At 49.7% G+C, this 27,588-nt stretch overlaps 1 protein-coding gene across 3 annotated transcripts; it reads left to right on the forward strand.

The window, feature by feature from the left end:
* The first annotated feature begins 9,795 nt into the window (after positions 1-9,795).
* On the forward strand, positions 9,796-24,543 carry Card19 (caspase recruitment domain family member 19). Of its 3 annotated transcripts, XM_052727970.1 has the most exons (6): positions 9,796-9,930; positions 18,232-18,374; positions 22,005-22,158; positions 23,409-23,468; positions 23,639-23,710; positions 24,244-24,543. In XM_052727970.1, exons 1-6 carry the CDS (start codon positions 9,924-9,926, stop codon positions 24,357-24,359), a joined length of 552 nt encoding a protein of 183 aa, XP_052583930.1. In that variant the 5' UTR covers positions 9,796-9,923; the 3' UTR covers positions 24,360-24,543. The 3 variants fall into 3 exon arrangements, with proteins under 3 accessions (XP_052583930.1, XP_052583929.1, XP_052583931.1); XM_052727969.1 differs by lacking the exon at positions 23,409-23,468 and having other exon boundaries at positions 18,232-18,384; positions 23,511-23,710; XM_052727971.1 differs by lacking the exon at positions 23,409-23,468.
* The last annotated feature ends 3,045 nt before the right edge of the window (positions 24,544-27,588 follow it).

Consider the following 27,588-nt stretch of genomic DNA (forward strand, 5'->3'; position numbering starts at 1 on the left):
TCTCTGCAAGAGCAGCAAGTGCTCTAACTGCTGAGCCATACCTCTGGTCCCAGCCTCTTTACTTTTTAGTTGAAGACATTGTTTCACTAAGTGGTTTTCTAGCCTTGCATTTAAATCCTCCTTCCTCAGTTTCTCAAATGGCTGGTATGAGTCACAAGTCACCAGGGATCTTACTGTTTGGTTTTTAGTTTGTTTTTGAGATAGGGGATCTTACTGCCTTACTCAGGCTGGCCTCCATTTTGTGTGCTCAGGAGACTGTCCTGCTTCAGTCTACAAAGTAGCTGGCCCTACCCTCACTTGTGTGCCAACACCAGCTAGGCCAGCTCTCCGCCTCCCCTCCTTTATTTATTTATGGGTTTTGTTTTTTTTTTTTTTGAGACTGGGTTTCCTCAAGCCCCAGGCAGCCCTGCACTGCAGATGACCCTGAACTCCTGATCCTCCTGCCTCCACTTCCCAGTGCTACAATCACAGGCATACACTATCACATCCAGTTTATGTATTGCTAGGGACCAATACTAGGGTCTTGCTAGGCCTAGTACACTCTGGTCTTTTTTTTTCCTTGTTTTTTTATTTTTTATTTATTTATTTATTTTTTTTTTTGGTTTTTCGAGACAGGGTTTCTCTGTGTAGCTTTGTGCCTTTTCTGGAACTCACTTGGTAGTCCAGGCTGGCCTCGAACTCACAGAGATCCGCCTGTCTCTGCCTCCCGAGTGCTGGGATTAAAGGCGTGAGCCACCACCACCCGGCTGTTTGTTTTTTTAAAGAGTTATTTATTTATTATGTATAGTGTTCTGCCTGCACATATACCTGCAGGCCAGAAGAGGGCATCAGATCTCATTACAGATGGTTGTGAGCCACCATGTGGTTGCTGGGAATTGAACTCAGGACCTTTGAAAGAATAAGCAGTGCCCTTAACCTCTGAACCATCTCTCCAGCCCGGCAAACACTCTGTTAATGGGCCACATACATCCTCAGCTCTCTGCTTCCCTTTAAAGGCTGAAAATATCACACCATCTGGATGAGCCGCTGTCATCCACTGGTTACCTGTGAATGGCCTCAGCCTCAGTTACTGCTGTGAACACCGGTGTGAGCTGCCGTCATCCACTGATTACCTGTGAATGGCCTCAGCCTCCGTTGCTGCTGTGAACACTGGTGTGAGCTGCCGTCATCCACTGATTACCTGTAAATGGCCCTCAGCCTCCGTTACTGCGTGCGATGCTGCTGTGAACGTGTGCCCATAGTGAGAAATAGAAGGCTCATATGGAGGATGAGGAGCTGTGGGAGGGAAGCCCATGAGCTGGATGGAGTTTTGAGCAGGGTAGGGGGAGAGAAGGGCTAGGATACTAACTGGCAAGGACTTTGAAATGTGTAACAGGCACTTATGGTACTGAAGGAGCCTGGAGGCCAGCAGGAGCTTCGAGATGCTAATAGGCACCATGGATAGCCATATCTTCCTTCTGCCAGAGGTAAGGGAGATGGCTCCTTTTGGTAGATGGGAACTAGCTGCACAAGTTCCTGAGAAATGCTGGCTTTTATCTCACCATCAAAAATCCTCCTATAGTCCAGGTTAAGTTAACTGGGCTGGCTACCTGTTAGAGTCTGGAGTTTCCTTTGGTACAACCATTCTAGCCTTTTGTTAATGAAAAGGGGTGATGTAGTCTCTTCTGCAACTGCTTCATAGCTGAAATTAGGACGGTGTTGGGGCCCAGGAAGGCTGGAATGGGAGTCAAAGGCTGGTAGGGGGAGGGGATGCAGGCTATGGCAGGGGACATTGGTCAGAAGCATCTCATTTGCTGACCCAACCTGAAGAGAACCCAATCTGAGGAGATAGGGAACCGTCGCATTGGCTAGACTGGTTTTCACACAGGCTTTCAGCAAGTCCAGGGGTTGTCAGTTCACGCCTGGGGCTGACATGCTGCGGGCAGGCCATTTTGGAACAGTTTTTAGGCCACAGTAGATTCCTGGATGCTGTCTGTCAGCTGAGTGGAAATTTGCTGGGATAGACATACACTATAGGGACTGAAGGTAAAGTTAAGGAGCTTAGGGGGAATTTTTTTTTTTTTTAGTTTATTGTATTTGCATTGGTGTTTTGCCTACATGTATGTCTGTATGAGGGTGTCAGATCTTGGATTTGGAGAAGTTTTGAGCTGCCATGTGGGTGCTGGGAATTGAACCTGGGCCCTCTGGAAGAGCAGTCAGTGTTCTTAACCACTGAGCTATCTCTCCAGCGCCTTAGAGGAAAATCTTTATCTCAGGTGTGTACTGTGGTTCCAGTAGTTGCGGGTATGAAAGGGTCCCCTCAGGGACAGGCAGTAGGTGGGAAAGCTTACACTGCTGACAGAAGAACTTCCCTGGAGTCATTTGACCCGTGACAGGTGGATCCAAGTCATGACTCCCTGAAGCTTGTATGAGATTTTAATGTTTACAAAAGAAGATGAAAGTTTTAGACATATTAGCATGACCACTGTCTGTAATCTGCACTGAAATCCTCGTTGTAGAAAAGGCAGTTAACAATGTCTGTAAACAGCTGGAATAGACTCACACCTTTGAGGTGGCAAAAGCTTGAGGCCCCAAAATGATGGTTCTGGGTTAAAAGCATGAACACTCTTTGCTCTGTATAGAGGGCTGGATATATGTTTTCAGCATCATGGGAAGGACTTTTAAGTCTGTATTTAGAAAGCAACTAAAGGAAATTTAAAAATTTGAGCCTGTGATTATGATAATAGTAGACAGAACTTTACCAAGGCTAGATGAATAGTTTATCAGCACTACATTGATTAATATGTTAAACTCTGAACTTTTGAAGTCTTAATATCATGTATCATCTTTAAGTCTCTTTCTTCCCCACATACCTTAACCACTTTCTTAGACCCTCACAACTTACATAAACTTTAAACCTTTCTTCCATTCAATCATTTACCTCAAAGACATAAGCAGTTGGTTATTGAGAGAAGTCATTGAAAAGCAAGTTCCTTTCAATAAAGGAATAGTAAAAAATAAAATTTTAGTTAGTGATAGCAGCATAATAGCTTCAGTTTGTTTTTACATTGAAACCCATTTTACGTGTTTCTTTTTCAGTGTGAGGCCTGTTAGCAAGGTAAACCTGTCTGGCTTTTGTTTTTTGTTTTTTTTTTTTTTTTTTTTTTGATTTTTCGAGACAGGGTTTCTCTGTGTAGCTTTGGAGCCTGTCCTGGAACTTGCTCTGTAGCCCAGGCTGGCCTCAAACTCACAGAGATCCACCTGCCTCTGTCTCCCAAGTGCTGGGTTTAAAGGCGTGCGCCTCCACCGCCCGGTAAACCTGTCTGAGTCTGCCTTTCTCAGGAGATCTCGTAGTAGCTCTAGAAAGAACAAGGCCTGAGTTTTACATATGAAATGGACCTTTGCGGGCAGCTGCAGCCTTTGCGGGAGAAACCATCTGGCTAAAGTCTGCTTGCTGCTGCTAAACTGATAAAGCTACAGCTCACCATCAGCACCATCACAGCATCAGCCTTCAGCCACCAGACCCAGAAGGTCTGAGGGAGTTTTCTCTGGAGGAGGAACTTGGGAAAACTGACCTACCTTGGTAAGGTAGAGTAAAGCAGTAAATCCAGTGTGTCCACAGTTTGGGCAGGGCCCTTGCAGCAGACGAGGCATGGGGCAGTTCTTTGCCCGGTGGTCAGCATTACCACAATTGAAGTAAACTCCAGGTAGAGTCCATTGCTGCCCATCTTCTTTGAAGATGGCCTCAGCTGCTGCTACCAGAAGCTGGTAATTCTGTCTGTTAGGGGAAGCCTTGGTCATTAAACACTTTAAATGCCATATTCATCATATTCTCTGGGGGGCTTGAGGGACATCATCTAATCTATTAAGTATACCTAGTTTTAAACAAATCTTTGTTTTTAGTTACCTTCTTCAGGCTTAACCTTGACAGCATATACAGAAGGCTAAAGTTTGTCCCTGTAAATGAATTACATTTGTACTTAGCACAACTACAAGCATAGTTCTGAGCACGTTAAAGAATTTGATCATTTATAAGGTGACTGACCATTAACTTACATGCTAACAGTTTACAACAAGTTGGTAGCTTTTATAAGATTAGGATTTTACAGTTTTATCCCTGTTAAGAGTTTTAAATTTTTTTTTTTTTTTTTTGGTTTTTCGAGACAGGGTTTCTCTGTGTAGCTTTGTGCCTTTCCTGGGACTCACTTGGTAGCCCAGGCTGGCCGTGAACTCACAGAGATCCGCCTGGCTCTGCCTCCCGAGTGCTGGGATTAAAGGCGTGCGCCACCACCGCCCAGCCGAGTTTTAAATTTTTGAGTTGAAGATCCTTTAGCATCAAGATAAAGCTTTAAACCATAAATATAGTCCACTGAGAGACAGGGAACCTTAAATTTCCTGATCCTTTCATAATGTACCATTATAGAATATCAGTTTCTTGTATAACTTAGTTTACTCAAATAGCTAAAGCTTAACAAAGTTAGCAAAGACAAAGAGGCTATATGTACATTTTCAAGTCAATTTCTGCCAGCTCTGAATAGACCTTAGGAATTTATAAACCATATTTATCAAACATATCTTATTCATCAAACATACATTGTTCCTTATCTAAAATTTTCTAGAAGCCTGGTGTTGACCACAGTTAGCAAAGACATAAGTGGTTAGACATACATCTTTAAGTCAGTTTCTGTAACCTTAGTAGATGTTTATAACCTTAGGAATTTACAAACTTTAATCAGACATTTGTTTAAATTCTATTTTCCATAAACAAGAGTTGAATTCAAGTTACATATACAGTATACTGTAGCAAATTAAGATTACCCATGTGAAGATTTAAAAAAAAACTATTAACATTTTTGTTACAAGATTTAAGATGACTTTTTTGTTAGATTTTACAGATATTTTTAATCCACACCCAATTTACAAATCTTGATATAAAGAGAATTTACACAATAATCTTACAAATCTTGAGATAAGGTTTATACTTTAGCAAAAGTTTTAGAAAGGGGAGTATTTAGAGAATTAGACAGAACCAAGAAAAGGAGTGTGGGACAAGCAGCTGTGATTCCTATTGGGAACAGTTTACTTTTGAGCTGTTTTAAGTACATACTGTCTTTTCCTGTGATGTTACCTTTTGTTCTCCTCCCTGCAAAGAGTCAGGTGACCCACCTGATACAGGACAGAGATTTTTGGAGGAAACTTTGAAACAAGCATGCTTGGGTCTGGAGAGAGAAGGCCATAACCCAACTTTCGTTCTTTTTCTTTTTTTTTTTTTTAAGATTTATTTATTTATTATTTATACAGTGTTCTGCCTGCATGTGTCCCTGCAGGCCAGAAGAGGGCGCCAGATCTCATTACAGATGGTTGTGAGCCACCATGTGGTTGCTGGGAATTGAACTCAGGTCCTCTGGAAGAGCAGTCAGTGCTCTTGACTGCTGAGCCATCTCTCCAGCGCCCCCCCCCCCACTTTTTTATAGAACAACATAAAATGAAATTTTAATATTATCTACATTTGAATCTCTGTAGAACTGAGTTTAACAATCAGAGGGAGAAATGAGCAAGCAGAGCACGGAGGCTTTAGAGATAAGACATTTTTCAGAGTGGAGAGCAGATAAAATTTAGAGAGAAGAGACTTTGGGATCATTTGCGTAGAAGTTGTTACAGTCTGTGAGAATTTGGAAATCTAGTGTGCCGTCTCTGGCCACTGGGCTGTACTGAAGCCAAGCCATTTACAGTAAGACAGTGAGACTTAATGGAGCCTCTGAGTCCAAAGAGGAAAAGAGATTAGAGAAGACAGGTGAGTATTATGAATGGGAAGAGCCCATGGTTACAGACAGGAGTCAACTGAGAATGGAGCAAGACATCCTTTAGAAAAAGAGTGAAGAGTCGGGCGGTGGTGGCGCACGCGGTAATCCCAGCACTCGGGAGGCAGAGGCAGGCGGATCTCTGTGAGTTTGAGGCCAGCGTGGTCTACAGAGCGAGATCCAGGACAGGCTCCAAAACTACACAGAGAAACCCTGTCTCGGAAAACAAACAAACAAACCAAAAAAAAAAAAAAAAAAAGTGAAGAGGAGGTGGGAGAGGTTTAGGGAAAAGGGCCACAAACAGGAACTCTGCCAGAGGGAGGAAGCAACATCTTCGAGACCCAGGAGGGCGTAGAGAAGTTGCCTGATGTACCTGGGGGACTTAAACAGCAGGCTCCGGGGAGCCATTTAGGGAGACAGAGGGAGGTGAAGAGAAACTCGTGGTTAGCCCTGGTCAGGGGCAGAGAAAGTTCCAGGAGGGAACTGAGAGACGGGGCTACCGAGGAAGCAGCCAAGAGCAGAGTGAGCTCCAGGAGTGAACGAGGAGAGGAAGATCAAGGATAGGAGAGAGAAGAGTAAGTGTCCTGGTGACAAGAATTCCAATCTGGGATGTCCCCAAGCAAACCAAGAGACTTGTCAGAGAGAAATGTCTCACATCACAAAGGAGAGGCCTCCCTTTCCATGTGGTGGGTACTGCCTGCTGTACCGGGGCAACTCCTGCAGCAGTAGTAGTTTCCAGAAGCCAACAGAGCCAGAGCAGGCGACTCCAAGGTGACACTCGAGTACCAGGAAAGAGAAGATGGACAGAAGCAGCAGCTGAGGAGGCAGACTCTAATATTTGGAGTTGGATATGGTGGTGTCAGAAGGCAGCCGAAGCGAACGATCCATACCTTAGGAGAGTTACATCAGCTGCTTGGTTCAGTTAGGAGAGGCCGAGCTCCCCATCCCTGCCCCACCCCTGTGCTGTCTGATCACCCTGGCCGGCCCTCAGCAAGAATACTGCAGGTCAAGGTCTCAGCCCGCTTTCTCTTGCTGCAACTGTACACCGCAGATGGAAGAGCTGATGAAGAATGAATTTAGTTTACATGTCTAGCGCATGGTGCCAGCATCTCCCGGGCCCCTGGCAAGGATCTTCCTGCTGGGCGGCTCAGTGGAGGACACAGTGAGAGGCAGCAAGCTTTCCTTCATTACAAAGCCATTCCCCATAACCCACAAATCCCCTAATCCATTAATTCACACATGGATTAATCCATTTGAGAGGGCAGAGCCCTAATCACCTCCTGGCAGTCCAACCTGGTCACACCTCATTGTGTGGCTTAATCTGCATGAGTTTGAGCTGTGAAATTCAAACCCTAGCAGTTGGTTTAGTCAGAGTCTCCCTTATGCTTTTCGGGTTTGTGTGTGTACATGTTTGTGTATGTACTTATGTGAGTCTATGGGTGCAGGTGGAGACCAGAATTTGCATTCGGGTTACAGGCACCTGCTGCTGTTCCCAGCCTCTTATATGTGTGCTGTGGATCTGAACTCAGGTCCTCATGCTTGTGGGACAGGCTGACTAATCCCATCTCCCCAGTCCCATTCCTTCCCTTACGCCAGATGTTGCCTTTTTATTTTAATTTTTGAGAGAGTCTCATCTATCCCAGGCTAACCTTGAACTATGTAGCCAAGAACGACTTTGAATTTCTGACCTACCTGCCTCTGCCCCCTGAGTACTGAGGTTACAGGTGTGCACTGTCATGCCTATTTTATTTGTGCTGGAGATCTAACTCAGGGCTTCGTGTGTGCCAGGCAAGCAAGTACTCTACCAACTGAGCCTCAGCCTCTTGGTGTCTCTCAACTTTTTATCTGCCAATCCTCTACCACCTGCTCCTTGGCTGTAAACCCCATACTGTTCTTACCATATTCAGAATAGTTATCTTCTGCACCTAGCTTTTATTCTTTCCATCTACTACAATGGTCCTGAGTAACTCTGGTCTCCCAGGCTGAGACTCTGGCCAGCTCTGGCTTTGCTCTGGCTATGTCTAAGAAAAAGGGATTCCAGCTGCTTTGCAGGAGGCCAGGTGTAACATCAGTTGGCACCCTAGAAGTCTGCACAGACTTTCCACATTCAAATATCTCAAGTCCACAGGTCCTGCCAGAGGGGGAGCAGCAGCCTGTGCCCATCTCCCCCTCCCTGCCCTAGGGAAGAGGTGGGAGTACTCAGGGCCTATCCCTAGGCCTAGGGAGTGCCTTGCATCTCTTGCAGATCCTGGTGTGGACATCAGGTGTGGTTTGTAGCCCCTTGTGTACCTGTAGCTGTCCTGCCATAGACTAAGGCCTTCTGTCCCTGCAGGCTTGGGGGTGGGGGTGCCTCCTGTATGGTCTAGGATGTAGAACTCCTGTGAGGTGGGTGGCGTCCTTGGACCGAATGTTGTACAAACTCTGAAGTGCCAAGGAGCAAACAGTCTGCAGTTGGAAGGCCACATCAGGCTGCTAGACCTGGGGTGAGGAACTCTGCTCTGGGCCTCAGTTTCCCTCATGGGACCAAGTGAGGTCGGGTGCAGGAGATGTAAAGGTGGAATGCTGGCCTTCCTGATGTGGTTAAGCTATACCTCAGAGGCCCTTCAGAACGGTCCCAGTGTGGTCCTAGCAGGGCTTCTGCAGGATGTAACTCCTGGATTTAGCCCACACTTGCCCAAGCACACATGTAGGTCAAGTGCACATTCTCCACTGCCCTGGAACAAGGTCTGTCCATGCTGTCTGTCTCTCTGCCTGTGCAGACTGGTGCTGAGGGCAACTGCCAACCTGTTCTCCACCTGCCTGGCCTGGGGAAACTGAGCAAACTTCACTTTCTGCGGTGTTTAGCAAGGGGCCGGAGTGTATCGACCACTTCTACTGGGTCCAACCAAGAGTTCCCAATTCCCAGTGACCTTGCAAGTCAATCTCCAGATGCCTTTTGAGCCTCCCATCTCCTAGAGCAGAGGTTGCACCCCTGGGGGGAACTGAGGCAGAGATGGAGGGCTCAGGGATCCAGGGACTGTCCCGGGGCCCTCATTCCCGGTCTGGTTCCAATGTCTCAAGTTACAGCTCTAAAATTTGCTCCACTAGCACACCAGCAGAGACAGGTAAAATCTGGTGCCTGCAGCCATTGCTGGTTGTGAGGGTCTGCTTCTCTCACCCCCACAGACCTCCATTTCCTAGCTGGGCTTCCTGTGGTGAGCACTGAGCTGGAAGAGCCATGCCTACCTACAACAGAAGAGAAACAAGTGAGGAGGTGGAAAGATTTGCCTGAGGCTGCGCATTTTATAATTAGGGAAACTGAGGCTTAATCAGACTAAATGACTTCCCTAATTAGGTTGCAATGCCAGGCACTTGTCCCCTTTTGTAAATAGGGGACTTGATAAAAAGTTGTCCAACCAAGCTTCCTGTTAAGTCTCAATTCCTGGGTGCCAGTGAACGCCTACCGGCCTTTTTTGCCAGGCCTGACCTGCTACGTGACTCTGGGTAATTCACGTCTCTTTTAAGACTCAGTTTCTTCATCCCGGAGATGGGGGTGGGGCGGCCAGGGCGCAGCAAAGGAAAACTGAGCCGAGAAGCACACACCTACTTACTAACCTCGGAGAACAGCAGGCACCCGGCCCAGAGGAAGGGCGGGGTCTAAACTAAGGGGCGCAGACCCCAGGAACTATTGGAGAGGGTGTGCGTGGGGCGGGGCTCGAGTTCTCAGGTCCGTACTGGGGCCCGGGCAGTACTGGGCTCCTCGGCTGGGTCGCTTAAGCTGGAGGGGGCGGGACTCTGGTCACCGCTACAGCCTAAACTCCCCAGGGGCGGGGCTCACTGGGGCGCGTAGTTTAGAGCTCCAGGGAAAGCCTGAGTTTAGGATGACAGAGGGCGGGTTTCGGTGAGGGGCGTGGCTTATAGTAGTGGGTAGTGTTTAGCGCCCCAGCCCCGCCCACTGCTGACGCAGCCCCAGAGCTCCGTACGGGAAGGGGGCGTGGCTAGTTGGAGGGATGGGCTTGGGGCCGGAGACGCTGTCGCCGTCGCTGGGCGGGGCCTAGAGGGAAGAGGCGGGGCTTAGGGCCCGGCCTGCGGCGGCGGTCACCGGAGCCGTCGGGCCGGGCGGCGGACAGCCGAGGACCGCGGGGCGGCGCCGTGTCCTCCGCCATGACAGGTGGGCGCAGGGCCAGGCGGGCGACGGGAGCCGAGTGACCTTGGCGTTAGCTGGCGCCGATGACGCGGGCGTAGCGGCGCGCGGTGGCGGGGTGTCCCGGGCTCTGCGTGGCGGGCCGGGGGCGCTGGGGGTCTCGGGTGCAGAGTGGGGGGCCGTCGTGGACTGAGGAGACAGAACAGCAGGTGAGCGCCCACGCGGTGCACCGCACAGGCTGCACCTGCGGAGCGGGGCGGCGTCCCGGGGCGGGATGGATCTGAGAGAGGGAAATGGTGCTCACCGCCACTCTAGAGCGGCGATTGCACTCACCCCCTCGGAGGCGGGACCAGCGCTGCGCTCCTGGGCAGCCTGTGGTACCAGTGAGACGCCCATGCTTCCCGCTTGCTCCGGGGGGCCTGCGAGACTCCAGCGACGTCCCCTTACTAGATGAGTCTAGGGAATTCGGAGCCAGCAACTGGATTCCTGTTCTCTAGGCTTGGTAGCCCCAGCCCAACCCTTTGCTCTGGGGACTCGCCCGCTTCATTTCTGATCCCAGCCGGACACAGTGACATTGCTGTGCTGAGTTTTCCCTGTGAAAGAATGCCATAGGATGAGTCAGCGAGGGACCCCCTCTGGCAGAGAGCCCGGGGAATGTGGTGGCTCCCAGATGCCGCACTCGGTTTCTGGGAGTCTCACTCTTTCTTAAGCATCATGTGGCAGAGGTCATCTGGGATGGCCCAGGGAAGTTAGGATAGCCCCAGAAGTACCCAAGGGTTTCTAAATTGGAGTCAGCATTGGTGGTGCACAAAAATAAGACCTTATGAGCTAGAACCTGGGGACTTCCAAAACAGGCTAGAGGAAACCTCAGCTACCACTTTCTCCTTTGTAGTCCCTCCAGGCCCTTCTTGTTTGTGGCTGCAATTTCTGAGCACTACCTATGTGTAGAGCCCTGAATGAGTCCCTAATATGCACTCTTGTTCAGAATGTCTGTGTGGAGACATAAGGATTATTATGCCTGTGTAGGATAAAATCTTAGGTTGGGTAAGTGCCCCCAGACCACTCTGCTGGTCAGAGGTAGGAGCAGAATGGGAGGCGTGGTCTCAGTATTCATGCTGCGCCCTGCCCTGCCTCTGACTCTGACTTTCCAGATCCTCTGGTAAGCTCATCAGGATGTGTGGGACAGATCTCAGCTGTGTTGGTCTCCAAGGGCCCATTGCAAAGACAGGATACTCGGGGACAATGGGGCATCCCAGCTCCAGGAAAACAGGCAGTGGGGGGGGGGGCGGCAGGTGGGTAGTCACTTTTAGCTGGGAGGACACAGCCAGCCCCCGACTGTGGCAACAACACACACTCTTTTCTATCTGCCGTCTACTTGCTGACTTTTGGACACCTCAGCACCCTTCCTTTTTCTGGTAGGAGATGGAGACAGTAGAAGCCTGACAGGGTTGGATGGACAGCCCTGGGGCCTCGGTTCTTGGCTCAGTGCCCTAGTGCACCAGCTGGGGGTCTGCCATACAGATTAATCTTTGCTGCCTCTGTGTGTATGGCTATAGAACACTGAGAGTGTCTCTTCACGAACAGGTACCGTGGAGTGATGACAAGAGCTTCTGGGAGAGATTCAGGGGGGAGTTGATGCCCAAGTTGTACACCCCAGGAGAGTGATTGGTGAATTCTTGTAAGGGGCCTAAGTAAGCTGGGCATGAATCAACTCGATTTTCTCAGTCTATTGCCCGGGTTCTGACTCCATGGTTGTGAGCTGCAGACAGGAAGGCTTTGGGACCCCTATGGGCAGAGTAAGGGCAGGTGGGGCCCACTGCTTCAGGGTCCCAAATGCCAGAATAAGGACTTAGGTCTGGGCTGCAGAAGTTCAAGATGAGGTGACAGGGCCATGCTCCTGGTACCAGCTGGCAGGGAGGGAAATACAGGCAAAGGCTCATGGACTCTGCACAGAGTGATTCATCTTCTTTTATCTAGTAAAGGCATTCCTGGCCTTGTTTACAGGGTATCCAGGCAGAGCCTTGCCCGAGTCTGCATGATACCCAGTGGCTGCCTGTTTGTGGTTGCATGCATAGCTTACAAGAGCCACAGGAAGCACAGGAAGTGCCTTGCTCTAGAGCTGCTGGCTTCAGCTCCTGGGCTGGGCCATCCGTGCCAGGTGACTCAGGGCTCCTGTGACTCATGCCTGTGGGCAGCAGAGGCCCATCTTGCTAGCGGCTCTCAGGGTGGGAGGAGGCCGCTATGAGGCACTGGCCACTGTCTACCAGCAGACCTCGCCTTTGGACCTTGGACTGGAGCCCATTCATTCCAGAACTCTTTAATGAGTGCCTACTGTATGTGCAGCCCTGTATACATTGGCACAATATGGAGACAGACAGCCTTGGCCTGCTCCTGTCTGGAAGAGAGCAGACCCCTGAATTCACAGTGATCCATGTGTTAATGACAGAACAGGCAGCTGCAGCATGGCTATGTTACCTCCAGGCTGATGGCAGTCTTGTAACTTTACCATGCCTTCATTTCCCTATCTGAGAGCGTGGCAGCTGCAGAGCTGGTGGGAGGATGGAGGTTGTAGGTAGGTGTAAATAGAACCACAAAGTGTCTGGCCTGTGGATTGTTTTGTGCGTTGGCTCAGTGTTCATCTGAACTCTTTAATAAGATGCTGCAGGTACTGAAGCCAGCCTCTACCTAATGCACCTGGTAATGTGGCAAGTCACTGGGTATCCCTGGGCTGTTGGTAAGTCTGTCTTCTATGTAGATTGTCAGGGGCTCGGCCAATATTCCCAGTCCCCAGCTGCCATGACTGGGTGGTGCTGATGGCCTCAGACAGGGGTGGAATGGCTGATGAGCCGAAGTATGGGCCTTGGGGGAGCAATGTCTGTCAACCAGGACAGGCCTATCCCTAGTCTCTGAGAGCAGGCTTCTGGGCTGAGGATGTGTTTATGGGTCCTTGGTGAATGCAGCCCCACTGTTACACTGAACTGGAAGACACCCCAAGTTCCTGGCATAGGGTGGGCATGCTGATAGGCTGTGCCCACCTGCGTAAGGAAGGACTCCCCAAAGCCACCATCAGGGAAGAGAGGGTGAAGGAGTCTGTTGTTGGTTGGTCTTTGGTCTTTCTGGGGACCCACCACCCAGCTCTCAAATAAATCACTCACGGAGGCTTATTCTTAATTAGGAATGCCTGGCCTTAAGCTTGGCTTTTTTCTTGCCAGCTTTCCTTAACTTAAATTATCCTGTCTATCTTTTGCCTCTGGGCTTTTCCCGTTCTCTTACTTCTGTAAATCTTACTCTTACTGTGTAGCTAGCTGGGTGGCTGGCCCATGATACCCTCCTCCTCCTCTGGCTCCTAATTCTCCTCTTCTTCCAAATTCCTCCTTCTATATATTCTCTCTGCCTGCCAGCCCTGCCTATCCTTTCTCCTGCCTCACTATTGGCCGTTCAGCTCTTTATTAGACCATCAGGTGTTTTAGATAGGCACAGTATCACAGCTTCACAGAGTTAAATAAGCAAATACAATATAAACAAAAGTAACAAACCTTAGCCGGGCGGTGGTGGTGGTGCATGCCTTTAATCCCAGCACTCGGGAGGCAGAGCCAGGCGGATCTCTGTGAGTTCGAGGCCAGCCTGGACTACCAAGTGAGTTCCAGGAAAGGCGCAAAGCTACACAGAGAAACCCTGTCTCGAAAAACCAAAAAAATAAATAAATAAATAAAAGTAACAAACCTTAAAATAATATTCCCCAACAGGAGTCAGAAGACAGACCAGCCAGGAGGTGTGAGGAAGGTAGCCTGTTGATTCCATACCCAGGGATGAAGCCAGGGACCAAGCCAGGGACCCAGCTCACTTTTCTCAACATGATGACCCTATTTTGTAAAAAGCCAACCTACCTTATAGAGGTCTAATCCAATTGCAAGCAGATACACTTGCTTTTAGATTTATTTTCTGTCTACGAATATTTTGCATACATGCATATATGTGCACCGTGTGTGTGCCTGGTGCCAAGAAGGTCAGAAGAAGCCATCGCAACCCATTGGATTTGGAGTTACAGACCATTGAGAGTGACCTTATGTCCTCCAAGAGCAACATGTGCCTTAACCTCTAAGCTGTCTCTCCGGCCCCTGCATTTGCTTTTAAAAAACAGTTTGATACATTCTGACAAATGCCTGCACCTGTGTAAGCACAAACCAGATAGCATCTAGACATTTCTGTGACTCAGGAAGATTCTTTGGGCTCCTTCTCAAGTAATCTATTCCTACTCAGGGTTGCTCTGCTTTCCAGAATTCCCCATCCTGCCCCCAGTTTTCCCATAAACATCAACAATGGAAATTTCCAAATAAGTTTTTTTAATAGACTTTACTTATTTGTTTAATTTATTTTGAGTCAAAGTCTCTCTTTGTTGTCCAGCAGCTGCAGCCTTTCCAGTAGCTAGGACTTCAAGTGTATACTGCCTTGGTGTATACTTCCTTCCTGGTGTATACTGCCTGGGTATATACTGCCTGGTGTATACTGCCTGGGTGTATACTACCTGGGTGTTTACTGCCTGGTGTTTACTGCCTGGGTGTTTACTGCCTGGTGTTTACTGCCTGGGTGTTTACTGCCTGGTGTATACTGCCTAGGTGTATACTGCCTGGGTGTATACTGCCTGAGTGTATACTCCCTGAGTGTATACTGTCTGGTGTATACTGCCTGGGTGTATACTGCCTGGTATATACTGCCTGGTGTATACTGCCTGGGTGTATACTGCCTGGGTGTATACTGCCTGGGTGTATACTGCCTGGTGTATACTGCTTGTATATTGCCTGGGTGTATACTCCCTAAGTGTATACTGCCTGAGTGTATACTCCCTGAGTGTATACTGTCTGGTGTATACTGCCTGGGTGTATACTGCCTGGTGTATACTGCCTGGCTCTGGCCTTTATTTGGGGAACAACTGCCTGGAGATTGAACAGATAGTGCAGAGATTGAGGAAATGGACTCCCCTTCCCTCCCTTATATCATTACCATTTTCTATCAATTTGTTAGTAGCTGGAGCCCAGAATCTGCATTAGCATTCCCTCCTTGTATTGGACATTCAGTGAGCTTTGACAAATGCTTTATGCCATAACACAGAATAGTTTCAGTGCCTAACACTCCTCTGTGCCTGCTTACTCATCCCTCCCTCCCTCCCCATGCCTGGCAACCCCTGATTTTATTGTCTCCTTGGTATTGCCTTTTCTGCACTGTGGTGTAATTAGACCCATACGGTATGGGGCTTTTTCAGACAGGCTCTTTCACTTAGTACTGTGTGTTGAAGGCTCCTCCACAGCTTTTCATGTCACTAGTTTATTTATCCTTTGCAGTACTGAGGACTGAACCTAGGACCTTGTGCATGCTAGGAAAGATACCACTGAAATGTATCTTTAAAATTTTTATTTTGATACAAGGCCTCACTAAGTTGCTCCAATAGGCCTTGAAGCTGGGGTCCTTCTGTCTCAGCTTGGCTCATCTTTCCACCCATATCTTGTGATGTGTGTGCATGTGTGTGTGAGGGTGAGCACATGCCATAGCACACATCCAGAAATCAGAGGACAGCCTCAGGTGTCAGTCCTCACCTACCTTGTTTGAGACGGTCTCTCTTCTCTTGTTTACTGTGACATGTATGCCAAGCTAGCGGCTCATGAGCGGCTGGGGATTCCTGTCCCCACCTCAGTTCTTGAGGCAGGGTCCCTAGAGTTCACCAGTTCAGCTAGACTCTCTGTCTAGGAAGCTCTAGGGATCTGCCCGCCTTAACCTCAGTGCTGGGATTACAGGGCTATGCCGATGCTCCTTGGTTTGTGTGAGTTCAGAGGAATTTCTCAGGTCCCCACACCTGTGCACAGCTCCAAGCCTGACTGAGCCATCTTCTTCCTGACCTCTTTTGTGTTTGTTTTATTTTTTATTTTATTTTATTTATTTATTTATTTATTTTGGTTTTTCGGGATAGGGTTTCTCTGTGTAGCTTTCCTGGATCTCGCTCTGTAGACCAGGCTGGCCTTGAACTCACAAAGATCCACCTGCCTCTGCCTCCCAAGAGCTGGGATTAAAGGCGTGCGCCACCAACACCCGGTGTGTTTGTTTTATTTATTTGTTTATTTTTGTTTTGTTTTTGTTTTTTGGTCTCACATTATGTAGCCTAGACTTGCCTTGAACTTATAATCCTCCTGCCTCAGCATTCCGAGTGCTTGAACTTATAATCCTCCTGCCTCAGCATTCCGAGTGCTAAAATTACAGATGTACATCACCGTACTCGGCCACCCTGTTGTCATTTCTGATGTTAGGAATTTGAGTCATTTTTGTCAGTCTGTTTAAGTCCCTGTTAATTTTGCTGACCTTTTCAGTGAATACACTTGGGTTTTGTTGACTTTTCTCTTTTGTAACTGTTGTCTTCTCCGGGTTATCTCCACTCTACTCTGCGCCAGTCCCCTCTTTCCGTTAGCTTTGTGTCTGACTTGTCTGGTTCTTCTAGCCCCTCTCTCCTTCCTTCCCTTCCAAGTGAGCTGCCTTTGTAAAAGTTGGGGAGGTGTCGGTCGTGTTAGGCCATTCATTTTAGCTTTTTTTTTTTTTTTTTTTTTTTTTTGAGACAAGGTTTCACTATGCACTGTGTAACTCCAGCGAGCCTGGACTCTACATGGATCAGGGTGTCCTCAGACCCATAGAACTCTCCCTGCCTCTCCTCCAGAGTGGTAGGAGTAAAGCATGTGCCACACTGGACCCAAGCTCGCTCTTTTTTAAAGTGTGTGAGTTTATGGCTCTTGCTTCTGCCTCTCAGAGGTGTGCTGGCTCCATCCCTTAGATTTTGGTGTGTTTGTTTCTCATTTGACTCAAGGTTGTTTTCGGTTTATTTTGTGGTTTCATTTTGACCTGTTAGTTTAGTGGTTCTCAACCTGTGGGGTGTGACCCCTTTGCGGGTCAAACTACCCTTTCGCAGGGGTCGCCTAAGACCATCAGAAAACACAGATATCTGTATTACTATTCATGGCAGTAGCAAAATTACAGTTATGAAGTAGCAATGAAAATAATTTATGCTTAGGGGGTCACCACAAAATGAGGAACTGTATTAAAAGAGCCACAGCATTAGGACGGTTGAGAACCGCTGTATTAGTTGTTTGATTCCTACAGATTTGTGAACTCTGGTGGTATTGATCTCTAGGTTCATGTAACATGATCCAAAAAGAGCCTTTGATTTAAATGCTTGTAAATATATTGAGACTTATTTGTGACTGAGGATCTGCATGTTTTGTGATCTAGAGTATGTTCATGTGCACTTGGGAAAAGTGTGGGGCTTTTTTTTGTTACTGGGTAGTGTGTTTTGTGTGTGACTTTTAGGTACAGTTTAAAGTATTGCTCAAGTCTTGCATTTCCTTATTGATCTTACAGCTGGTCTGTTGTTTAAAGTGGTGCATTAACATCTTTAAATGTTATAGAGCTGTCTGCCTCCCTTCAGTTCCACCAATATTTCCTCATCTGGGGCTCTGATACTTGGTGCAGATGTGTTTATAGTTGTTACATGTTCCTGATGAATAAACCTTTTATTTACATATGCTGTTTTGTTTTTGTTTTTTTAAATCTCTTGTACCAGTTTTGACTTAAGGTCTATTTTGTCTAATACTAATCCAGCCACTCCTGTTTCTGGTTTGGTTTCTGTTTACAATCAAGTGTGTTCAACCTGCTGCCTGTGGGCCACATGGGGCTGGATGGGACTGAGGACAGCTGTGAATGTAGCCCAACACAGAACTGTAAACTTACTTAAAACATTATGAAACTGTTCTTGAACATAACATTTGTAGATGACAACTTCCCATGCTCAAATGTCAGAAGACTGGACACACCTAAGTGGACTGCCCTTTTCCCCCTCTCAGTTTCAACCTATTTGTGTCTTTAGCTCTTTAGTGAGTGTCTTGGAGTAGTTAGTTGGGGCATATTTTTTTTATGCCCTTCTTCCAATCTCTGCCTTTTGATTAGAGAGTTTATCCTACTTACATTTAAAGTAATTGTTGAGAAAGAAAGATTTGTCTCTGCTGTTTGTGTTTTGTAGGTCTTTTAGCTTTTTCAGCCCTTGTTTCTACCTTGGCTGATTTCCTTTGTATATAGTTAATATTTTTGTGGTAACATTTTGATTCTTTTATTTACTTTATGTGTAGTCTATAGATACCGTCTTCATGGTTAACATGGAAATTCCAGATGCACCCTCCAGAGAGACTCTTGCCCTTCCAGCAGGTGTGGTCTCCTGTGGTCAGCACAGGGGTGCCATCTTGGGTCCCTTTGGAGGCTGTGCCGGCTTACCCCTCATGCTATCCACATGTGTTCCAGATCAGACCTACTGTGACCGGCTGGTACAGGACACACCTTTCCTGACAGGACAGGGTCGCCTGAGCGAGCAACAAGTGGACAGGATCATCCTCCAGCTGAACCGCTACTACCCACAAATCCTTACCAACAAGGAGGCCGAAAAGGTGCTGAGGGGTGAGCAGGGCAAGGGTACCTCTTGGGTGTCTCCCCTCTGTAATTAGAGTCTTTCTCTGTCCCTCTAGCCAGCTCTCAAATAATAACACAGAGACTTTTTATTAATTATGAAAGCTCAGCCTTAGCTTAGGCTGTTTCTAATTAGCTCTTATAACTTAAATTAGCTCATTTCTGTTCATCTACATGCTGCCATGTGGCTTGTGACTTTTACCTCTCCTACATGTCCTGCTTCCTCTGTGTCCAGCTGGCGACTCCCCCTTTCTTTTTCCTAGAGTTCTCTCTCTGTCTGGAAGTCCTGCCCATACCTCCTGCCTAGCTATTGGCCATTTAGCTTTTTATTAAACCAATCACAGTGGTTTATTTTTACACAGTGTAATCAAATATCTCACAAGACCCCTCTCTGAACTGGAAGAAGCTGTCATAGGCCTTGAGTTGTCTTCTCAGGAATGGGAGTCACACCTGGACTTGGGCAGATCCACATGGCCTTACATCATCAGATCTTTATGCCTCAGTTTCTCCAAATGTTCTTGTGGCTGCTAGCCCCTTCCAGAATTATGAGAAGATTGCAGGAGGTGATACATGGTGTCTTAGTTAGAGTTACTATTGCTAGGATAAAACACCATGACCAAAGTCAAATTGGGGAAGAAAGGGTTTATTTGGCTTATGCTTCCACATCCATAGTCCGTAACTGAAGGAAGTCAGGACAAGAATCCAAACAGGGCAGAAACCTAGAGGAAGGAGCTGATGCAGAGGCCATCGAGGAGTGCTGCTTACTGGCTTGATCATCATGGTTTGCTCGACCTGGTTTCTTACAGAATCCAGGACCATCAGCCCAGGGATGGCACTACCCACAATGAACAGGGCCTTCCCCATCAGTGCTCTACAGGGTTGCCTACAGCCCACTCTTATAGAGGCATTTTCTTAACTGAGATTCCCTCCTCTCAGATGACTCTAAATGTGTCAAGTTGACATAAAATTAGCCATCACACATGACAACACACAACACAAGAATAAAAGGAGGGCCGAGGAAGGCGAGATCAGAAGTCCAGACCTGGAATTTGGGTATATAGCTCAGTTGGTAAAATGCTTTCTGTGTGAATATGAGACTTGAGTTGGATCCCCAACTGTAACCTCAGCAGACACGGAGACAGTAGATCCCAGGGCCTTGCTGGCCAACCAGTTTAGCCAAAATGGTGAACTCCAGGTTCAGTGAGAGACTCTGCCTCAAAAAAGTAGGGTACAGTGTAGCAGGAATCTTAAAGGGTCTTATTAATTAAATCAAATCTGAGGCCAGTTATTGGGGTGAACACTAGAAGATCAGAGAGACAGAACAAGCCACAGCTAATCTCACCTGGCCAACTTCTCAGATGATCTTGTTTCCTCAGACTGGAAGCCTCTGTGTCCTCATATCCGAATGGCTCTCAGCTGAACTGTGCTGCTCAAAACCTAAAAGCTTAATCAGCCAAATGCTTCTAGTTTCTAGTCCTCGTGCCTTATATATCTTTCTGTTTTTGCCATCACTTCCTGGGATTAAAGGCTCACTTCTTGGGATTAAAGGCGTGAGTCACCATGCCTGGCTGTTTCCAATGTGGCCTTGAACTCACAGAGATCCAGAGGGAGTGCTAGGATTAAAGGTGTGAGTGCCACCATTTTCTAGCCTTTGTATCTAGTGGCTGTTCTGTTCTCTGATCCCAGATAAGTTTATTAGGGTGCACAATATTTTGGGGGACACAATACCACCACAGTACAGAGCCATTGAGGAAAGAATCCTGATATCAACCCCTGGCCTCTACGTGCACCCACGTGCATGGGCACCCCCCCCCCCCCACACACCCTCACACACAGACACACAGACACACACACACACCCCTATACCATATACACACAGACACAGACACATATGCACACTCACACACACACACACACACATACATACCACACCACACATATGTAGACATGTAGACACACAGACACATACCACACACACACACCTACACCATATGCACATAGACACAGACACATATGCACATTCACACTATACCATACACACACACCACACTACACATGTGTAGACATGCAGACACACACACACACCACACACATGCACACACACCACACTACACATATGTAGACATGCAGACACACAGACCATACACACACATACATACACACACACCAGAAGTCTGGACCTGTTGGTACCCTGGAACTATGGCTCTTCCAGAGGGTCAAAGTAAGTGAAGGTTCACTGCTTTTTCCTTGTCATTCTTCCTTGTGTTTATAAGGCCAAAAGGCCAACCTATAATAGATGAGCAGTGGAGGCTGCCCCTAACCCACAGCCCAGCTTGGCCTGCCTGCTCAGCAGACTTGATGGAGGCCGGTCCCACTGGGAGCTTCAGCGTCTGTGAAACAAGCATGCTATCCCACTTGGCTCAGAGACTGGAATGTGGCCTGGTCCACCTGAGCTAGGTGAACTCTGGACATCTCGGGTTCTCACCCACAGCCCTACAAATAGCTGAAGTCATCACCCCATTTTACAGAGGGGACTACTGAGGCCTGAAAGGCCTCACAGCTGCAGACACCATAACAGTTCTCCGGAGATGGCACTTCAGATGTAGTCCCTGGGCTTTGTGTCACAAAGGTTAATCCTGCCTAATTCCTCCAGGCCTGAGAAGGGGACCCCAACAAGCCCCAGGTTTCGGGGACAAGGATGAGTTGGGCCTGGCCTTCCCCAAGTTTCAGCACAGGCCCCTGGCAGTGTCACCAAGATTGGAGGTACTGGATAGGACAGTGAGTGACAGAGACCCACTAGACCTTTGAGGGTCCATTTCAGATCCTGCTCCTGGTCACCTCTTCTGGGTACCACAGATGATTCCCTTTCTGGGAGGTCGTCTCAGAGCCGGCAGAGTTGGGCGGAAGAGAAGCAGAGTCAGCTCAGACACAGTGTGAGCCCCACAGTGTGATCTGAAAAAGAGACAGGCTCAAATTCGCCCCCGTGTTGCAGTAAGAAGTCTAATACATAAACTTGAGATGTTTATACCCCGAGGGGGATGTCCTCGCACAGGCCCCCCAGGCTTCTGTTATCTCTGGTCAGTTTTCTCCCGTAGCCACCAGGGGGCAGCACCAGACCACAGCCTCCTGGGTCTGGACTCAGTGCCAAGTGGTCTGTCCACTGACCTTCACAACCACGTCGGAAGAAACTGTTCTTTTCTCAGTGGCTTTTGAGATACTAGCCTCATGTTCCCACAGACTGAAAAGTAATAGCAACTATCACGTATGCCGTCATTCGCGCTCTGTAACAACCCCACCACGTGGGATTATTTCCTTTTTACAAAACCCGTGTCTCAGAGGGCTGAAGTGACTCACTGAGGCCACACGGGGAGAAGCTACACTTAGGGTGATGTCCCTCACGCCCTGCTTCCTTGGTGACCTCTCCCAGCCTGTTGTCCTGGAAACACAAGTATTAGCCAAGACTTAGCCGGCTACTAACTGCTCCAGGGTTGGGTGCCACACGGCTGTGTGAGAGGTGGTGAGGGTTCTGAAGTCTGTGGCACTGAGGCTGGGGTCCTGAGCGCACCACGTCACAGCTGCCCCCTCCAGCCCACCCTTCCTTCTGCCCCCAGTTCCGGAACCCCAAGGCGTCCCTGCGTGTGCGGCTCTGCGACCTCCTGAGCCACCTACAGCAGCGTGGGGAGCGGCACTGTCAGGAATTCTACCGAGCGCTCTACATCCATGCCCAGCCCCTGCACAACCACCTGCCCAGCCGCTACACCCTTCGTAAGTCCTGCCCCCCCCCGCCCCCGCCCCGTGCAGCACCCCACACTCACCAGGGAGGGCGCCAACTGCTAGCAGCGTGGCGGACCTCTGTGCCCATCTGAGTCTACAGCAGCCCAGCCTGGGCATCTCTTCCATCTGGTCCCTCCTCAGAGACCGCCCAGAGAGACTAGCACAGGCTGGCATATCAGTCTATCCCTCTCCCTCTCTGTCGCTTCCCTTCCCCGGGCCAGTTTTCGTACAGAAGCCGGCGCCCCACGTATCCCGCCTGCCTCCCCTCGTTTCCCACGGCTCAGTACATAGCAGCTTCATTCTCACAGCCCAGTGCTGCGCCTGGGTCATCCCAGCAGGGAGTTACCAAGCCCACAGTGGACCCTAAGGCCGTGTCTACTTTTTCTATCACCAGTCTGCTCATGTGGGGCTTCTGTAGGGCGTCCTTGGGTGTCGGTGTGGATGGTTGGTGAGAGATGTGATCTAGAGCTGTAGGTGATAGGTAGGTCCCAAAGGTCTGGGGTCACTGGGGCTGCTGGGATCTGGAAGGTCACAGTAAGGCCAGTGTGGCGACTCAGTTCCAAGGTTCTGTGCTTAGGGGCCTGAGAGGAGGTTCTGTTGCTGCAGACAGGAAGATGAGGTGACTCTGTCCATGCGCTGTGCTTGGACTCTGCGCTGGTGTCTCTGATCCCAAGGAGTCTTCCCCAAACCTCACAGAACACAGTGTGGACAGTTGAGGACAGAGTGAAAAGGCTTTCTTCCTCAGCTCTACAGAAACTGCTTCACTGAGTCCTTTAGCACCCAGCTGGATCCAAGCCACATCCCTACAGGAAATGAAGCACCTTCTGTGGTTCAGAGGTGCCCCGGGGTCCGTGTGGCACGCCAGCTGCCTGCTAACCCCATGGGGGAGTCTAGGGAAAAGCTCTGGCCTGCTGCGTCTGGTATGGCAGCCCCGGTGATGTGAGCAGTTGAGTCTTGATAGTGGATGTTTGTCCTGGCTTTGATGACTTGTGGCAAACAGGACTCAGTGGCCTACTCCACACCTGTGACATCACAGAAACTAGACCAAAGGAACCCCAAATTTATGCAGTGTTCTCTGGAGAGTTGACCTCACTATGTGACCCACTGGGCCCGCCCAGGGCACCCACTGCAGTGGCCATTGAGGAAACGTGTGAGCCCAGCACCTTCAGGAGGCAGAGGCGGGGACAACCCCGCGCTCAGCTCAGCCCTCTACTAACCATGCTCTGTAATTTTGTTTCCAGAAAACTCAGATTGCAGAGAGCTGGACTGGGACAGTGACAGCCGTGAGCTGAGTGACAGGGGTAACACCCCGCCACCTCCTTTCTCTCTCCCTTTTCCCTCAGGGCTCTGTCTGTGTCCCGGGGGCTTCTCCATCCCACATCGGGGTTTCTTCCTGGCTTTCTGTTGGGGGGCAGGCCCCCTGTAGTGCTCGCCAGCTGTTACAGGCCACCCCCCCCTCCTTTCTCTCCAGGACCCATGAGCTTCCTGGCAGGCCTAGGCCTGGCCGCGGGCCTGGCCCTCCTCCTCTACTGCTGCCCTCCAGGTGAGTGCGGGCTGCCCCCAGGGCCCTGAGCAGATTGTGGGAACTGGAGAGTGACAGCTCATCAATGTAGTGGGCAGCCAGCAGAGTCCAAAGTCAGAGAGCCCTGCCACGTCTGTCTCTTGGAGTCGTCTCTCGAGAGACTTGGTCTCCCCCTGTGGTATCACAGGCCTTACAAGCCTAAACCCACTGAGGCCTGGGGCTTGCAGCCAGCCTCGCCTGCTCTACCCCTCCACCCCCACCCCCCCCCTCTCCACCCCCTCACGATGCCTGAGTCTGCCATCCGGGAAGGCCTTTGGGGATAGGGCCGGGTATGGGCTCGTACAGCCGTATACACTGAAGCTTGGGGGTCACCCAGGCAGGAGCTAGTGGTCTCTGGGGTCAGACCCCGTGCGGATCTTTCAACCTGAAAACGAAGACTGTGTGTGAGTAGGAGGTAGGGACAGGGCCGTGTCCCGCCTGCCCCAGCTCTCCCAGAACTGGGTTCCCCTTCATGGCTGGTCCTTGGGTTGTCACTTCTCGCCTTTGTCTCCTAGACCCCAAAGTGCTGCCCGGGACTCGTCGCGTCCTTGCCTTCTCGCCCGTCATCATTGACAGGCATGTCAGCCGCTACCTGTTGGCCTTCCTGGCAGAGGACCTCGGAGGGTTCTGACGAACCCAGACCCTGGGCCTTACCTGCTGCTTAACCAAAGAACCCCCTGGCCGCCCACTGCGGGGTCCACACTTCTTTTTCTAAATACCTATTTTTCATTATTTATAATTTCTACGAGAACACATCACCTTCACTCTACAAGGTGCTTAATATTAAATGTCCCGGCTGTCTCTGCCTCTCTGAAGTCCTCTTCTTGAGTTGGTTTTCTGTGTGTGTGTTGGTGTGTGTGTGTGTGTATTTGTGTGTGTGTGTGTGTGTGTGTGTGTGTGTGTGTGTGTGTGTGTGTGTGTGTGTTAATGTTCTAACAATGACTGTTCACCTAGGACTGGCCCAGATGCTCCTTCCTGGCTTGAGTCCAGCCTTGGCTGAGTGCCTCCTCCACGTCCCCCCATCCCTCCAGCATCAGATGTCCTACCGTTGTGCCCTCTGCCCCATCATCCACACACTGGAGATGTCCCACACCATCCTCTCCCCACATCCCCACCATTCCTTCTCTTTGAGTCAACCATCATCTTCTCAAGATGTCCCACCCCACCCCTTTACCACACACGCTCCTCTGCACAGTCCCTCCCTTGCCGTATCTCAGCCTCCCTGGTTCTTCCTGTCTGGATGCCCTTGGTGGCCCCATCACCTGGTCTTGCTCTCAGGCCCACAGGCCACTGTGGGGAAAATGGCAGTCTCTCTCTGTTGCTGACTGAATCCCGGCCTAGCCACTGGTGGTTGGGATAGCGGTAGGTGACGAGAGTCCAGGAGCGCCAGCACTCAGAAACACCACTTCCATTGAAAGCCTCAGAAAGTGTAGACCTTTATCCTCACTTTTCCCTTAAGGAAGTGAGCCATTGGCCATTATAACCCAGCCAGGAGAAAGGGAGATGGGCATTAGGTCAGGTCTGAGCTCAGTCCACCTTGTCCTTTCCTGTGGCTAAGGAAGCTCCATGGTCCCACCCTCCCCATGGTTCCTGCCCTCTGCCTGGCTGGTGGTCACTGTCCAGCCACCAAGTCTCAGCTCCTCCATGCCCTGGAAAGTAAAGTCTTAATGGAGCTGGGCCCTTGAGCCCAGATACTATTCAATATCAAGTGTGGGGATGGGGTCAGTACTGCCACAGATGGGCTGGGTGTGGCCGGAGACCAGGCCTCAGCTGTGTGTGACACTATAGGAAACACAGTCCTTGTCACTGACCCACAGGAGCCACCCTGCCCAGGTGGAAGAGCATCTAGACTGAAAACAAGTGGTTCATAGAACTTTCTAGGTCTGTTAGAGATGAAAAAAGCCATGGTACATTTGAGGTCCTCGGCACTGGTCTCCAGCCACACCCAGCCCACCTGAGACCACCGGCAATTAGGCAGAATTGCATACATCTGGTTGGGAGGGGTGGCTGTGTACTCAGGGGTGGGTACCGTGACTCTTCTCGCCCCTTCCGTGAGGGAAGTGAACAGTCAACAAGCCCAGCTGATCCTTTGTGAGCAGGCTCAGCCAGACTATTGAAGATGGGGGCAGATTGGCTCAGAAGATAGTCCTGTACAGCAACATACATACATACAAACTTACATACATGTACATAGATACTCATGCTGTGTACATATGCACTCACATGTATACTGCATGTGCAGATACGCAGGTCCATTTGCATTCATACTCACACACGCAAGACACCAGGCACAAGATGTGAGCCAGGACACCTGATGGGCCTGGGTCAGGGTGTTAGAAGGGCTTGTTGTTGAGTGTCCTCCTCCCAACCAGTTCCTCAAAACCAGGCTTTTTTGAGGAAACAACATTGTCAACTCACAGAGTCATCATGAGTCTGTGTTTTCTGGAGTCTTTGAGCTTCTGGAGTCACATGTGATATCTTGGAAATTACCCAGGCAGGCTCAGGCTGAGGTGACCCAAACGTGAGATGAGGTGGGCGTGACTCCCAGGGAGAGGTTCCATTCAAGTCCCAGGCTCGTAGAGGACGTGAGGACAGCAACCATAAAGAGGGCTCTGGTCGCCACCCTGCTGACCGGCTCACCCCGGCCCTCAGGCTGGGTGCCTTGCAGGCATAGTGCCACACTCCACTGGAGACCTGCAGGCGAAGGCGAAGGAAAGCTGTTTCTTCAGGGCCTTTCCATCTTCCAGGACACACTGTGCCCAGTGAGAACGTGTGGCTTTGGGGACAGTGCCCAATTACCATCTCACTGCCCCACCTCAGAGCTGCAGGAGCAAGAATGAACTTACTAGTGTCCAAGCTCAGTTTGCACCCTGTAAACACAGGAGCCCTACTCTGGGCACCCATTATGAGCCCAGCTCCATGGATGAACCCCCTGCTCAAGAACCATGGCCACAGAGAGTGTTGGATGAACTGACTACTTTGTTGGAGGGTTGCCCAATACGTGACACAGTAAAGGTGACAGATACCTGGGCAGAAGTGGCAGACGAGTCAATTGTGTGGGCAGGCTCAACTTGGCCCTAGAAAGTGAAGGAGGGTCTCAAGGGGCACTGGAATCCTAGCTCCTGTCAGCAAAGGCTGGGAATGGTGTCTGGGAAGGTCCTGGGCCTGGTCCCCATTTGACACCCCTGCTGATGGCCTTCCTTAGAGATGCCTCGAAGACCTGTGAGCCCCGGTCCTCTGGCTGTACAGGAGTTCAATACCCTTATGTAGGCCTGCTCAACCTCCCAGGATTGCTGACTTCTACCCATGACTTCTTAGGGCCTACCCTGAGGCCCTTAGCCTGACAACCCCTGGACACAGGCTGTCCATGAATGCCCCTCCAAGAGTGTCCCAGCCACCTGAGCCCTATTCTGTAGCTGAATTCAAAGCCTGTGGCTGAGGTTTTCAACATCCTGGATTTTAGCTGCTGGCTTCTGCCAGGCTGGTTCTCCACAGGACTTCTCAAGCTGAATCCCATGGAGGAGAAAGTTCAGGAACTCCCTGCCTGGACCTCAGTATCCCCATCAGGCCCTGTCCTTCCTTCCAGCCATCTCGTCACCTGGTGCTTGTGACCTGGAATGAGTTAAGTCCACAAGGGGCAAGGGCCACAACTGGCCACTCACTCACTGTTGCCCCTTGCAACACAGGACAGCTGGGTCTGTGAGCGCCCCTTGTCATCTATCCTCCAATGCATCCTTTGGGTCCTAGGTAGGATGTCACTGACTCCTCTAGGCTGTCTTGGACGCTCAAGTGAAAACAGGGTCTGCTCCTTGGGCAGTATCCCCAGAAGGGAAGGGGCTAGTGGGAGTAGTGGAGAATGG

The sequence above is a fragment of the Peromyscus californicus genome, unplaced genomic scaffold (genome assembly GCF_007827085.1).
Source record: "Peromyscus californicus insignis strain IS unplaced genomic scaffold, ASM782708v3 Scaffold_8__1_contigs__length_139910024, whole genome shotgun sequence".
Classification (NCBI taxonomy): Eukaryota; Metazoa; Chordata; class Mammalia; order Rodentia; family Cricetidae; genus Peromyscus; species Peromyscus californicus.

Bases quoted from the DNA above. Each gene is read 5' to 3' on its own strand.
- Card19 (XM_052727969.1), top strand. The intron at 22,159-23,510 runs GTAAGTCCTGCC...CTTTTCCCTCAG, and splicing joins GCCCAGCCGCTACACCCTTC to GGCTCTGTCTGTGTCCCGGG. The intron at 23,711-24,243 runs GTGAGTGCGGGC...TTTGTCTCCTAG, and splicing joins CCTCTACTGCTGCCCTCCAG to ACCCCAAAGTGCTGCCCGGG.